The sequence below is a fragment of the Diabrotica virgifera genome, chromosome 6, assembly GCF_917563875.1.
Source record: "Diabrotica virgifera virgifera chromosome 6, PGI_DIABVI_V3a".
NCBI lineage: Eukaryota > Metazoa > Arthropoda > Insecta > Coleoptera > Chrysomelidae > Diabrotica > Diabrotica virgifera.
The window spans coordinates 20,640,534-20,654,247 of record NC_065448.1 but is presented as its reverse complement, the minus strand read 5'-3'; the positions used below and the strand labels follow the sequence as shown (position 1 = coordinate 20,654,247).

General features: G+C 33.3%; 1 protein-coding gene across 4 annotated transcripts in view; it reads left to right on the top strand.

Annotated features, from left to right (window-relative positions):
* The window catches only part of LOC114331603 (unconventional myosin-IXAa), a 362,148-nt gene that overhangs the window by 337,452 nt on the left and 10,982 nt on the right, over nucleotides 1-13,714 (top strand). For all 4 annotated transcript variants that reach the window (XR_007698957.1, XM_028281218.2, XM_028281211.2 and 1 more), the window contains 2 exons: nucleotides 8,243-8,414; nucleotides 11,384-11,556. Coding sequence is in view for 3 of the 4 variants with exons in the window: in XM_028281218.2 (XP_028137019.1) it covers nucleotides 8,243-8,414; nucleotides 11,384-11,556 (345 nt within the window). In the remaining variant the exon portion in view is untranslated. The remainder of the gene's footprint in view (nucleotides 1-8,242; nucleotides 8,415-11,383; nucleotides 11,557-13,714) is intronic.

Sequence of the window (13,714 nt, the reverse complement as noted above, 5' to 3'; positions counted from 1 at the left end):
CAGGAATTATGTTGGTGATGAATAGCAGTCCGATTTTTGCACGAGAGTTTAATGAAAGGGTAAAAAATCAATTGGAAGTTCTGTACGACAAAATACATGGGAAGTTTTCGTAGTCCGACATTCGAAACTGTCTATATCATACAGGTGTCGGACTGGTTAAAATTTCCCACATTTTTGTCGGACAAACATTTTTTCGTATATTATACAGGGTGTTTCCTTGGGAAATGGAAATACTTTAAGGGTGAATAGAGGTGACCGAGCCGGTTCTAGATATACATACTACATTTTTTGCCCTGCCGACTTTTATAACCGGGTTACAGGGTGTTTTATCGATTTTGCCCATTTCTTTCCTAAGCCACAACTTTATAACCACACTGTATATTTTTTTGATATTTGGTACACATATGTCTCATTCAAAACCCAAACGACCGACACACTAACCATAAGAAATATTCAGGTCCGGATTAACAAAAAATTATAAAGTAATTGTGACCTTAAAGCAACACCCTATATATTCAAATTTTGAAAATCTGTTTGCATATTTGAAAAGAGCACAAAAATGTAAGTTTAATAATTCGCTTCAATTTTTCGGGCAGACAATTTCATGACTTTAATTTTGAAATTACATTGAATTTTTTAAGAACTCTGATATTAAAAAGCAGGTATTATTAACTTTTAGTTATAAATTATTAAAGTTAATGAATAAATACTCATTTTAAAAATAATCAATACTTATTTACCACATTGGAACGACCCAATTACTACTAATGACAAGAAAAATCCAGGTCCGGATTAACAAAAAATATAAAGTAATTGTGACCTTGAACCAACACCCTGTATATTGAAATTTTAAAAATTTGTCTGTGCATTTTAAAAGAGCATAGAAGACTGTGATTAAAGGTTCATTTTAATTTTTTTGCCGTTGATTTAATTACATCAATTTTGAAATTATATTGAAATTTAAAGAACTCTGAGATTAAAAACCAGGTATGTATTAATAACTTTTAAAAATTTAATGTTAGTGAATCAATACTTATTTTAAAAATACTTAATACTTATTTACTACGCTGGCTTCATGGATTCTTTGGATTTGTAGCTGTACGCCCATCAGTAAAAATTAGAATTGCGAGAATTGGGAGATTTTAATGATTTAGTAAAGAATTTAGCTATATCTAATAAAAAAAAATTCGTTTAAACACTTTAACATGAATTAAAAATATTTGAACTATAACAGTTGCTCAAAATGTCCGCCATTTTGTTCGATGCATTTCCTTGCTTGTTTTAAAAAATTTCGAATCGATTTTCTAATTACATTGGGATTGTTCTTCATTTTTCTGGCAGCTTATTGTGACCTTGACAGAATTAATCAATATGATTTCAAAATTGCCGTAATTAAATTATCTACACAAAAATTTGACATGCACCGTTTAAGGCAGTTTTTGATGCTCTTTTAAAATGCGCAGACAAATTTTCAAAATTTCTATGTACAGGGTGTTATTTCAAGGTCACAACTACTTTATATTTTTTTGTTAATCCGGATCTGGATTTTTCTTGTCATTAGTAATTGGGTCGTTCCAGTGTGGTAAATAAATATTGGTTATTTTTAAAATGAGTATTTATTCATTAACTTTAATAATTTATAACTAAAAATTAATTGCTCTTCTCAAATATGCAAACAGATTTTCAAAATTTGAATATACAGTGTGTTGTTTTAAGGTCACAATTACTTTATAATTTTTTGTTAATCCGGACCTGGATTTTTCTTATGGTTAGTATGTCGGTCATTTGGGTTTTGAATGAGACATATGTGTACCAAATATCAAAAAAATATACAGGGTGGTTCTAAAGTTATGGCTTAGGAAAGAAATGGGCAAAATATATAAAACAACCTGTGACTCGGTTATAAAAGTCGGTAGGGCAAAAATGTAGTATATCTAGAATCGGCTCGGTGACCTCTATTCACCATTAAAGTATTTTTGTTTCCCAATGAAACAGCCTGTATAACGTTGGCTATTGAATAAACTTAAAAAAATTTCACAATCATAAATTTGTCAGGGTAACACGTTTATCACGTTCCACAATTAACGATTCTCCCGTTTTAGCGTTCCCATACATCAAAGTTTGTCCGACTCGACGCCGTTAAGCTATGAACAAATTTTCAGATTGCTATTAATAATCTTTTATTTGTATTGCGGGATCCAGGACTATAACTTTTTAATCACATAGGCGTATAGCAGAACGGCAACCAGTGACGTAGCTGACATACCCGCAGGGCCCGCAAGGCGGGGGGGGCCGACATTAGGAGGGGCCCCTTAAAGCCTTCAAGCTTAACACATTAACCGCCATATTAAAATTTTTTGTTTGTGCCTTCAGGCTCCACGTTCAGAATCTCAATGTTAATGTGAATTATATTTAACTCACTGAGCGCCTCGGCGAAACAAGGCGTGAGTTAAATACAAATCACGTGGCGTTCAATGTGTTACTACCTCTACTTTCTTTAAATTGGGGACCAAAACATATTTTTCTAAGAAGTATCAAAATATGGAATTTGAAAGGAAATAATGAAGCGGGTAATTGACGTAACTCTTACTCTTTTCGGGTGCAATTTAGCGTTTCGTACTTTCTTAGACATGTTGGCAGTTTAGATGAAAGTGAATCCCAAAAAGTAATTTTTTGTCGGTGGTTCTTTTACTAGATAAAAATGATCCTGTTTTACCTAAATTAATCGATAAAAACAATAACTTAAAAAAAACAAATTACTTGAGCACCCAAATACAAAACGAAGTTATAAGTTTGTTGGCTCATCAAGAAACTGAAAACAAATTAATTAATTTAATTTAAAAAATTGTTTTTATTAGGTTATGTGAAACCCGGTGGTCATCCAGACATGATGCTGTTATAGCTTTGTGTCGAGCTTTCCCACAAGTAATGAAATCTTTAACGAAAATTTCATTGCTATCTAAAAAACGATAAAAAATTATACGTTAATGCATTATTAGAGCATATGAATAATTTTAAATTTTTCGTTAGCACTACTATTCACTCTAAAATACTTAACTTTATTAATCTAATATCAACACTTTTACAATCTGAAACGGCAGAGTTAACAGTCGCCCTTCAACTTTTTGAAAAAACTCGTGATAATCTAGAAATGAGAAATTCGTTTTCCGAAACCTTAGCAAAAGCAGCAGAAATAGCAGAACAGTGGGGTAATACAGAGGAATTTAAAAATAAATGGATAAAACGTATAAAAAAATTTACGATGAGCTCAGCTGCGACGAAAAAATAACTTTTAGCAAAAAAGTTTTGTAGTTAATGTAAATTTAGAATATAATATCGCAACAACTTACTAACAGGTTTGTCGGATTAAGATACATGTATCTTAATCATGTCTATTCATACATTCATACATTTTCATGTCTATTCATAAACTAATGAAGACTTATTATAAAGAAAGGCCAAAAATTGTAAGAGATGAAAAAAGATGAAGTTTTCGATCCTAATAGCATTATTAATAATATTTAGAAAATATTAAAATATTACTAAAAGATTTTTAAATCGAAAACTTATTGGTCCATTTCCTTGGTAGCACCTCCAAGGCTTCTAAAATTTGCAAGCCAAATGGATGCTGAAGCGAAGAAGACAAGAGATAATTAAAAAAACTTACAATTCACGACCCCGTCTGTTCAGCTGGTAAATTCCAACAGAAAATGGACCTAGTTACTCGAAGGAGTAAAGACCAATATAAAAATAAAATAAAAATTTTATTTTTAATTCAGTTGCAATGCGAAGGCAAAACAATCTTTCTTTTCAATTAGAATACGGAGCGCAGTCCAGTCCCTTGAATCGCGATTTTCGGCTCTTATTGGAGCCTCATCGGAAAGAACGTAGGCTTGTTCTCCAAAAATAAAATTTTTATTTTATTTCAAATATTGTAATTTACACATATTTTAGTAATTATACTGTTATTAGTTGTATTATGTTTATAATACGGGGGCCCACAAAAATTGTCGCGGGGGGCCCCGCAATCTTCAGCTACGCCACTGCCGGCAACGGTATTTATTAGTATCTTTACAAAGTTTTTTCTCATGATTTAATATGTAGAACATTTCTTTTTGCATTGTCATCATCGTACATGGTGTTTTTGCCGTTTTTAATTATATGGTTTGATGTTGATAACTACCATTACAACAAAACTATGCTATTAGTTCCTATAAATATAGACACAGATTAAAATTGGTCGCTAAACGAAAGGATTATTATTAAAAGTTTTAACTGGAAGTTGACGTTAATTAAGATATTAATGTCCTTAAGATATCAATCTTCTAATCATTGTCTGCACGCATTGTACACTACATATATTCTGCTTTATTATCTTTTTTTGTTGTTGTAGGACATGGTCCTGTTTATTCTATCATCCCTGCTTTTGTGATGTTGGCGTCCAGTTGTCATATCACCTCTTCGAAAGTCTTCCTATAGTCCAGAGAAATAAGGTTTTTGTCGGGACACTTGAGCAGCCAGGTTGAAAATGGATTTTTTGGGTACTATATACCTAATACATTATAAATACAAAAATGCCCGTCACAATTCGGACGAGAAACTTAGTTATTAACAAATAAGGGCCAAAAATGGAATTTTTTTCGTTTAAATCGCTACAGGTAAAAATAGGGTAATTAAATATCTTATTTATAATATTCTTCTTTTAGTAGATGAGCCAAGGTTTAAAATAGCACTTTTTAATTTTATTTTGATCATTTTTTGCTTCGAAAATTGCAAAATAAGACTAAAATTTCAAAAATAAAAAATGTGCTATAACTTTTGCGAAAATGGCCTTAAGACTTTCATGTTGCATGAAAAGTTGAGTCAAACATTCCATATAACGCACAAAAAATTTTTAGACGATTCGTCAGTTAGTGTAAATTTTATTCAATTTGTTTATCGCAAAGAGCTTTTTTTTTCACAATGTTATTGTTCAGAAAATAATAATGATATGGCAATTCTGCGGAAACCACGTGCAAGAAGAATAGTTATGTTTTGAAAGTATTGAAAAAAATCATTAAAAAGTCGTTTATATCACTCCGAAAGCAGTTTAGTAAAATACAGTCATTTTTGGCTTATAAACAATTTGAATAGCTTTGTTAATATTGACTATAGAGTAAATCTATTTTAGGATTTCAAAAGCTGGTATTTTTACACGAATTTTCAGAAAACAACTTTTTGTCTAGGTTAATTAGGGTCAAAGTTAGCCACTTTTATTATTTAATTATTCACAGTTACTTCTATATACCTCAAATTCTCCTGTAACAGTGTTAGTTACCATACTACTCCGAAACGGCTTGGCCGATTTTTATGAAATTTTACACGTATATCCTATAGGACAAAAAATAGGTTTTAATCTATTTTTTATACCCATAAGTTATAAGGGGGGTTGCCCCCCTGACATTTTTTTTAAAATTTTTTTTGACAAAATTATCTACAGTCGGAAAAATGAAAGAATACCCATGAACGAACATATAAAACACGCTGTATTTTCCTGTCACCGTGTCACAAAGAAAATTGTCCAGTGCAAGTACATGTAACAATAGTTATTGCATGTACTTGCACTTGCCAATTTTTTGTGTGACACGGTGACCGGAAAATACAGCGTGTTTTATATGTTCGTTCATGGGTATTTTTTCATTTTTCCTACTGTACCCTAACTTTATATTATGTAGAATTCAAAAATACATACAACCCTTAATTTTCACTCTTCTATCACCAACCCCTATTTCTTAATAGCCATCTATATATTTACATCTATAAAATTCTCCTGTCACAGTGTTAGTTGCCATACTCCTCCGTGACCGCTTAACCGATTTTTATGAAATTATATATGTATATTCGGTAGGTGTTAAAATCGGTCGTAATCTATTTTTCATATCCCTGAGTGATAAGTGGAGTTCCCCCTAACATTTTGAAATATTATGTGGGAATGTGTGTACATAACGTACTCTATAAGACTACGAGCCCATATGAATTTAAAAAATTATGATCAAAATCCATCAACAAGCTCCGGGGATATTAATCGCAGCATACGTTTGAAGAATCAGTTTCACTTTTTGAGTGCCCGGATTTTAATAATTCCCCTCCACCGACCACGAATCCATTCAGTTATGACGCCATTTTTAAAACTTTATTAACCACTCTGTTGAGGTTCAAAGTTTACTCAAACTTTTACACATAAACTATATATGTACCTTTAACTTCAAAATGGCTCTAGTTAGGTTGCTTAATTGTTATAAACAAAGTAGTCGTCAATTGAACAAAAAAAGTGGCTAACTTTGACCGTAATTAAAAAATACCAATTTTTCAAATTCCATTGTAGTTTTAGCCTACAGTCAATATTAACAAAGTTATTCAAATTGTTTATAGGCCAAAAATGACTCTATTTTAGTAAAATGTTTTCTGAGTGACAAAAATGACTTTTTAATTATTTTTTTTAAATGCTTTGAAAATATGACTATTCTTCTTTCATGTTGTTTCCACATAATTGCTGTATCATTATTCTTTTCTGAACAATAACATTGCGAAAAACAGCTCTTTGGGATAAACAAATTTAATAAAATTTAAACTAATTGACGAATCGTCTTGAAAATTTTTGGGCATTGTATGGACTGTTTGACTCAACTTTTCGTGCAATATGAAAGACTTAATCATTTTCGCAAAAGTTATAGAACATTTTTTATTTTCGAAATTTTAGTTTCCAAACTATTTTAGTTTAGGACCAAAAATTCAAAAAGCGCTATTTTAAACCTTGACTCATCTACTAAAAGAAAGATATTATAAATAAGATATTTAATTACCCTATTTTTACCTGTAGCGATTTAAACGAAAAAATGCCATTTTTGACCCTTATTTGTCAATAACTAAGTTTCTCGTCCGAACTGTGACAAACATTTTTATATTTATAATGTATTAGGTATATAGTACCCAAAAAATCCATTTGCAATCTGGCTGGTCAAGTGTCCCGAACATGCTATATTTTTGCCTGATTTCCCTGACGTACTAGTGGTAATTTTGTATTGGGTTTATGTGTTTTTGTCTATTTCACGATTCTTCTTGGTTCCATTCTGTCTCCATTTTGTGGGATATAATATCAACATGATTCACTTGTACACTTTATACGGAATCTGTAAAGAAGGCGATGAAGGGCATCTTTATTTTCTGCCATTAGTATTGTATCAACCACATGTCCATGATCATGTTAAAGAGACTCGGACTGTGGATATCCCCTGCCTGATTACTGCCGACATGTTTATTTCTTCGGTGAGCCCATGATCCGTTTTTATTCTTGTTTTATTGTGACTGTTTTTCGACTTTGTCAAATGCTTTTGTGAGATCCACAAAGCATAGGTAAATTAGAAAACGATCGGAGGTACAAGAAATTTCATAAACTCAATGTTGTTCATTTGGAATGTTGTCTTTTATTGATCACGTAAGAAATAAAAGTTTTAAATGGGTAAGGGGTAAATATTATCTGTATTCCTCTTGACTTGCAGATTTTGTCAGTGACACCTTCTTTGATGTAAGGAAGAAGTCTCATTTCATCAACTTCGGAAGGTAAATTGGAGATTGCTTCTTTAGTTTGATAGATGATTGTTTCAATTGGAATGTGACTTGAGGTAACAGAGTAATTGTAGTAAAAGTAAAAGTTGTAGGTTTTGGAATTTGTTAGGCAATTAGAAAATCTAAATTGCTCTTTTGAGTTTCCGTCTTAGATTCGAATATGTTTAGGGATGTCTGCGTGGTTATACGGTCGTTTAAGGGACAGTTTCGACACCAGCGTATTCTAGTAACTCCTTAACTTATAAAGTTGCCTCTACTCCGAATATTATTGAAAACTTTACTGGTATCCGAAAATAAATGCCGATAGAATTTTTGTTACAGCGCTCAGAAGATTTTCTACTATTCTGCCCACCTTTTTTATTCTTTCACAATTAGAAAAAAAATTTAAACTGTATTTTTAAATAAGATTCAAGGGTCAAGACTTATTCAGTTTCCTTTTGATAGTACCATTGTTAAATTTTTACAGTTCCAGGAAATGGCTTAGGTATTGATAGATTTTTATAAAATTTGCTAAAATACGTAAAATCTTATACGCTACGTAACTAATATCGCAACATTAGATCACGACATTATAAAAATAATGATTAAAAACAATTTATATTACGAATTTTTTTTTATTCATATTATTTTATTTTAGACAAACGTTGGTCCGATTCTGCTGTGTGTAAATCCGTACAAAGAGGTCGGCAATCCGTTGACACTGAGCAGTACAAGGGGAATAGCGTTAAGTCCACAATTAAATAAGGTTGTCCAGGAGGCCGTTCGACAGCAATCCGAAACTGGATATCCTCAAGCCATAATCTTATCAGGTATAATTTCTACTTACATTAAACAGAGGCCTACATCATGCTACGAATTATCTTCTGATCACTCGCCTATACTATTCACAGTTGGAACCCAGGTACTTATTAAAGAAATATCCCCCTCACTTTATAACAGACGCACACACTGGCCAAAATTCAGATCTATCCTGGAGAACAAGGTGTCTCTAGACATTCCACTAAAAACCACAGAGGACATTTTTCTTGCTGTGGAACAACTAACTACAAATATCCAATCAGCTGCCTTGCAAGCAACACCAACAATACAAAATAAATGCATAATAAATGACTGCCCACAAGTTGTCAAAGAAAAAATTTTGCTAAAGAGAAGACTGAGGAAAAGATGGCAACAGACCAGAGATCCTGCTGATAAGCGTAGATTCAATAGTGCATCAAGGGAATTAAAAAAGCTCTTCGAAGATCTCAAAAACCAATCACTTCAGTACTACTTGGAAAATTTAGATTCCACTAAAGATACCGATTATTCGCTATGGAAAGCCACGAGAAAACTGAAACAACCCCAGAAACCGTCACCTCCAATTAGAAAATCGGACAGAGAATACGGCTCGTCACAAGAGAAAGCAAGTTGTTTTGCAGAGTATTTTTCCGAAGTATTTACTCCCAATCAAGTGAATTCACCTGTGGAAGTAGACGTATTCTCATTTCTTCAAAGTCCATATCAAATGAGTTTGCCTATTCCGAAATTTAAGTCGTCCGAAGTCATCGTGGCTATTAATAATTTAAACGATAAAAAATCTCCAGGGTACGATTTGATCAGTGGAAAAGTATTGAAAGAATTACCTATCAAATGCATAAAACTTATAACGTTTATATTCAATGCCATATTAAACTTAGGTTACTTTCCTGATCAATGGAAAGTGTCTCAGATAATAACCATTCTAAAAGCGGGGAAACCTCAAGAAGAAACTACATCGTACAGGCCAATCAGCCTCTTGCCAATCACGTCTAAAGTTTTCGAAAAACTATTAGTAAAAAAACTCGAACCCTGGATCAAAAATCTAATTCCAGACCACCAGTTTGGATTTCGATCCCATCACTCAACAATCCAACAAGTTCACAGAGTGGTAAAACATATAAATGCTGATTTTGAGGCCAAAAGGTACTGTTCAGCGGCATTTCTTGACGTTAGGCAGGCATTTGACAAGGTATGGCATGAAGGCCTCCTATACAAGCTAAAAAAGACATTACCGCACAGCTTTTACATTCTTCTTGAGTCATATTTGTCAGGTAGGTGTTACTTTATTAAATACCAAGATGCAAGTTCCAAACTCTATTCTATCAAAGCTGGCGTACCACAGGGTAGCGTGCTGGGACCTACCTTGTATCTCTTGTTTACCGCAGATATACCTCCACCTCTTCAGGAACCACTAGAGGAGAGACCACTTACAGAAGAAATGATGCTAGGAACATTTGCCGACGATACTGCAATCCTAGCCTCACACACAGACCCTATTTATGCCTCGCATATCCTTCAAGCGTATCTAGACAGAGTACAAATTTGGTTTTTGGAATGGAAAATTAAAGTGAATGAAGGAAAATCTATTCAAGTTACATTTACAACACGAAGAGGAACTTGTCCTCCTGTAACTTTAAACAATCACCAATTACCATCAGCCAACGATGTAAAATATCTTGGTATTCATTTGGACAGAAGTCTCACATGGAGGAAACATATCTGGACCAAGAGAAAGCAACTAGGTCTCCAATTCAGAAATATGTATTGGTTAATGGGCCGTTCATCAAGACTATCTCTGGATAATAAATTGCTGCTCTATAAGGCAATACTTATGCCAATCTGGACATATGGGTTGGAACTATGGGGAACAGCCAGTCACTCCAACATCGAAATCATCCAACGCTTCCAATCAAAAACCCTCAGAACCATCACTAATGCACCTTGGTACATCAACAATAGAATTATTCATCGAGACCTTAAAACTGATACGGTACAAGAAGTCATCACAAAACGTAGCGCTGCTTACATTGCCAAGTTGGAGGATCATGAAAACCAGTTTGCACTTAACCTCCTAGACAATTCCCAAGAACAGCGTAGGTTAAAGAGGTTCAAACCATTGGACTTACCATTTAGAGTAAACTTTTAAACTAATGAGTTAGTAGTTATGAAATGTAATTATTTTGTACAGAACTTTATAAAAATTGTACTTTGATTTTGCCAGTGGGTAAAATCTTTCTTGTCCTTAGTCAATGTAATTACTTTTGTTTATTGTTGACACAACAGATTGCAAAATAAATTTAAATAAAAAAAAAAAAAATTAAACAGAGGAACGATATTGTTCCACTTTAAATGCTCTGGATAGCAATGAAAAACAAGGAATAAACAAAAAAAAACTATAAAAGCAGTAGAACAGTTTAAAAAAAGTATGACTGTAAACAGTAAAACTGGAAACAAATTAGGTAGAGAAATTTTTGTTAGTAAGAGTCTAAGGCAAGACGGTGCAGAGACTCTACACTTTTCAAAATATTATATCTAAATGGGGCGCCCTCAGTGTGGAGAAGGAAGTGCTGCAATATGAGCAACCCAATTGAAGACGAGATATTGTACACGATACACTTCGCTGACGACCAAGCAATTCTAGTTGAAGAGATAGACCATATGATTATATACATATAGACCATATGATTAGAAAACTGCAAGAGAAGTACACCAAGTGGGTCCTCACAATTAATACACAAATAAACCAAGTACTTAGTTGCAGGCGAAAAACCAGAAAGCCTACAAATTGAAATGGGAACTATAAAACCAACAGAAACCTTCAAATAGTAATATAATAAAGAAATACATTCCACGATTAGCCAAGCAAGATCAGCTACTAGACACTTACTACTGTAGAATAGTAAAATAACAAAAAAAATTTCCTTTTATTGTGAAAAACACATTTTTTCGTTTAAGTATTTATTTTTCTTTATACTTTTAGGAACCAGTGGTTCTGGCAAAAGCCATGTTTCTATGTTACTATTGCGACAACTGTTTGCCGTAGCAGGGGGAGGTCCAGAGACTGACGCGTTTAAGCATTTGGCTGCTGCTTTTACAGTATTACGTTCCTTAGGGTCTGCGAAGACTATGACCAATTCGGAATCTAGTCGAATTGTAAGTATTATTACATTTTTAATAAAATTACTGCTTAATTTAATTAACACCTACGATGTAAGAATTGTGTAACGCACCGACTCGTTAATTTCGTTACAATGTAAGAATTGTGTAACGCACTGACTCGTTAATTTCGTTAATAAACTATATTTATAATCTACGCATCGAGCTTTCTGTTCGGGCCGACGATGTGACGATATTTTGTACATGAATGAATGATTTTGACGATCGCGTGAAATAGGAATTGCTTTTATTAATACGACATGAATTTATAAGGAAAGGGAAGAAAGGGAATCTCGCTCAGCTCTCCAGATGAAAAGACATATTAGGGATATACGATCACTGCTCGTATAAGGATAGGCAACAGGATAGGTAAGAGGAAAACTGTCGGATTCGCTCAGCTCGCCAAAACGACAGCGGAAAATGGTCGGGAAATACTACCTACATAAACTCACCTCTTATACCTCGCTGTTGTCTATTATTCTTCGATCAACGCTCCAAGAATAATAATCAACTAGGCTTTTCGATCCGACTTTTATATCGTCCAAGACGGTACAAATACACATTTTACTTAATTCATTGGCGTACTCTAGACGATAAAATTATATTATCGTCACAATTGTTAGCAATCTTTCTTCTTCTTTTTCTAGCGTTGACTTCACTAATGAAGGTTGGCTATAACCGTTTCAAATTCGTCTCTATTTTCTGCTTTTCTTAAAAGCGTCTGCATGTTTAACCCGGTCCAGTTGCGAATGTTTTTTAGCCAAGATATTTGTCGTCTACCAGGACCCCTTTTTTCTTCGATTTTACCCTTCATAATCAGCTGCAACAACTCGCACTTGTCATTTCTAAGTATGTGCCCCAAATATGCTGTCTTTCTCCTTTTAATGTTGAAAGTTCTCTGTCTCTTCCCATTCTGTGCGACATCACTTTTCCATGGTATTTTCAAAATTCTCATAAAACATCACATCTCAAAATAGTTCAGCTTTCTCATTATGTCAACATTAACAGTCCAAGCTTAGTCACCATAAAGAAGAATAGAATGGATACAATATATTAACATATTACCATCCGATATCGGATTTTCAGATTGAGTTCTTTGGTTACTCAGAAATTTCCTAATTTTCAAAAAGGCTGATTGCTCCTTATTGATGGAATTTCTGATTTCGGATTTAGATCTTCCGTAATCCAGATTCCTAAGTATTTCATTTTATCCACTTGTTCAATATCTTCATGTTTTATCTGGATCCTTATGACTTCACCCCTCTTACTGATAACCATGGTTTTTGTTTTTTTTTGTTTATTGTTAAACCAAACTGTTCCTCAGCAATCTGAGGAACAGATTACTGGAATCAAACATCGCCTATCCGTACAGAGGCAGGAGAATCCGATCCATACACTTCAATAAATCTGTTTAGGATATGCTATATTAGGTTAGATCAGGTTATTAAATAATGAATTACCGAAAATGCACTTGTTTAATATCCTACTAAAAAAATTTAGAACAATGTTGAGTATGTTATACCAGTTATACCAGGGCATCGAAGGCAACTGCAAGCAGATCAACTTACAAAAAGAGGATCCAAAACGAACCAAATAGTCCAGTTGTGACCCTGGGAACATCAAAGGTAGCAGTACGTAGGGCTGTAGAAGACTGGATCCCAGGAAGTTATGAGCGATATTGGGAGAAAATGCCCTACGTATGACTTTGGCATTCCCAGTCCCAATCCCCCTTTTTCTGCGAAGCTTATTTAAAAGTCTCATATTTGCATTTATTGCGGGAATAGGTCACTGCCCATACTGAGTTTGGAAAAGACAGTTCGTTGCATTGGAATAACAAAGTTCTAACTGACTCAGGTGCCATTTTTAGTTACGACTGTTTAACGTTTCGATGTTATGTATTTATTTTACTATTATCGCTACTTGTATGTTTTAAAAATGTACATTCTTAAAAAAATACAATTAAATTAATATGAAGTAAATGATTTTTGCAATAGTTAAAACAAAGGAGTTCTGATTTGAGAAATGATTTAAAATTATATAATAAAGTTCTGTCTAGCACATATACCCTTGTTTAACAATTAGTATATAATAAAATAAGTTTGACTAATAAAGTCTTATTGTTAACTTATAAATACTTTTAGTTCTTGAAGATAGG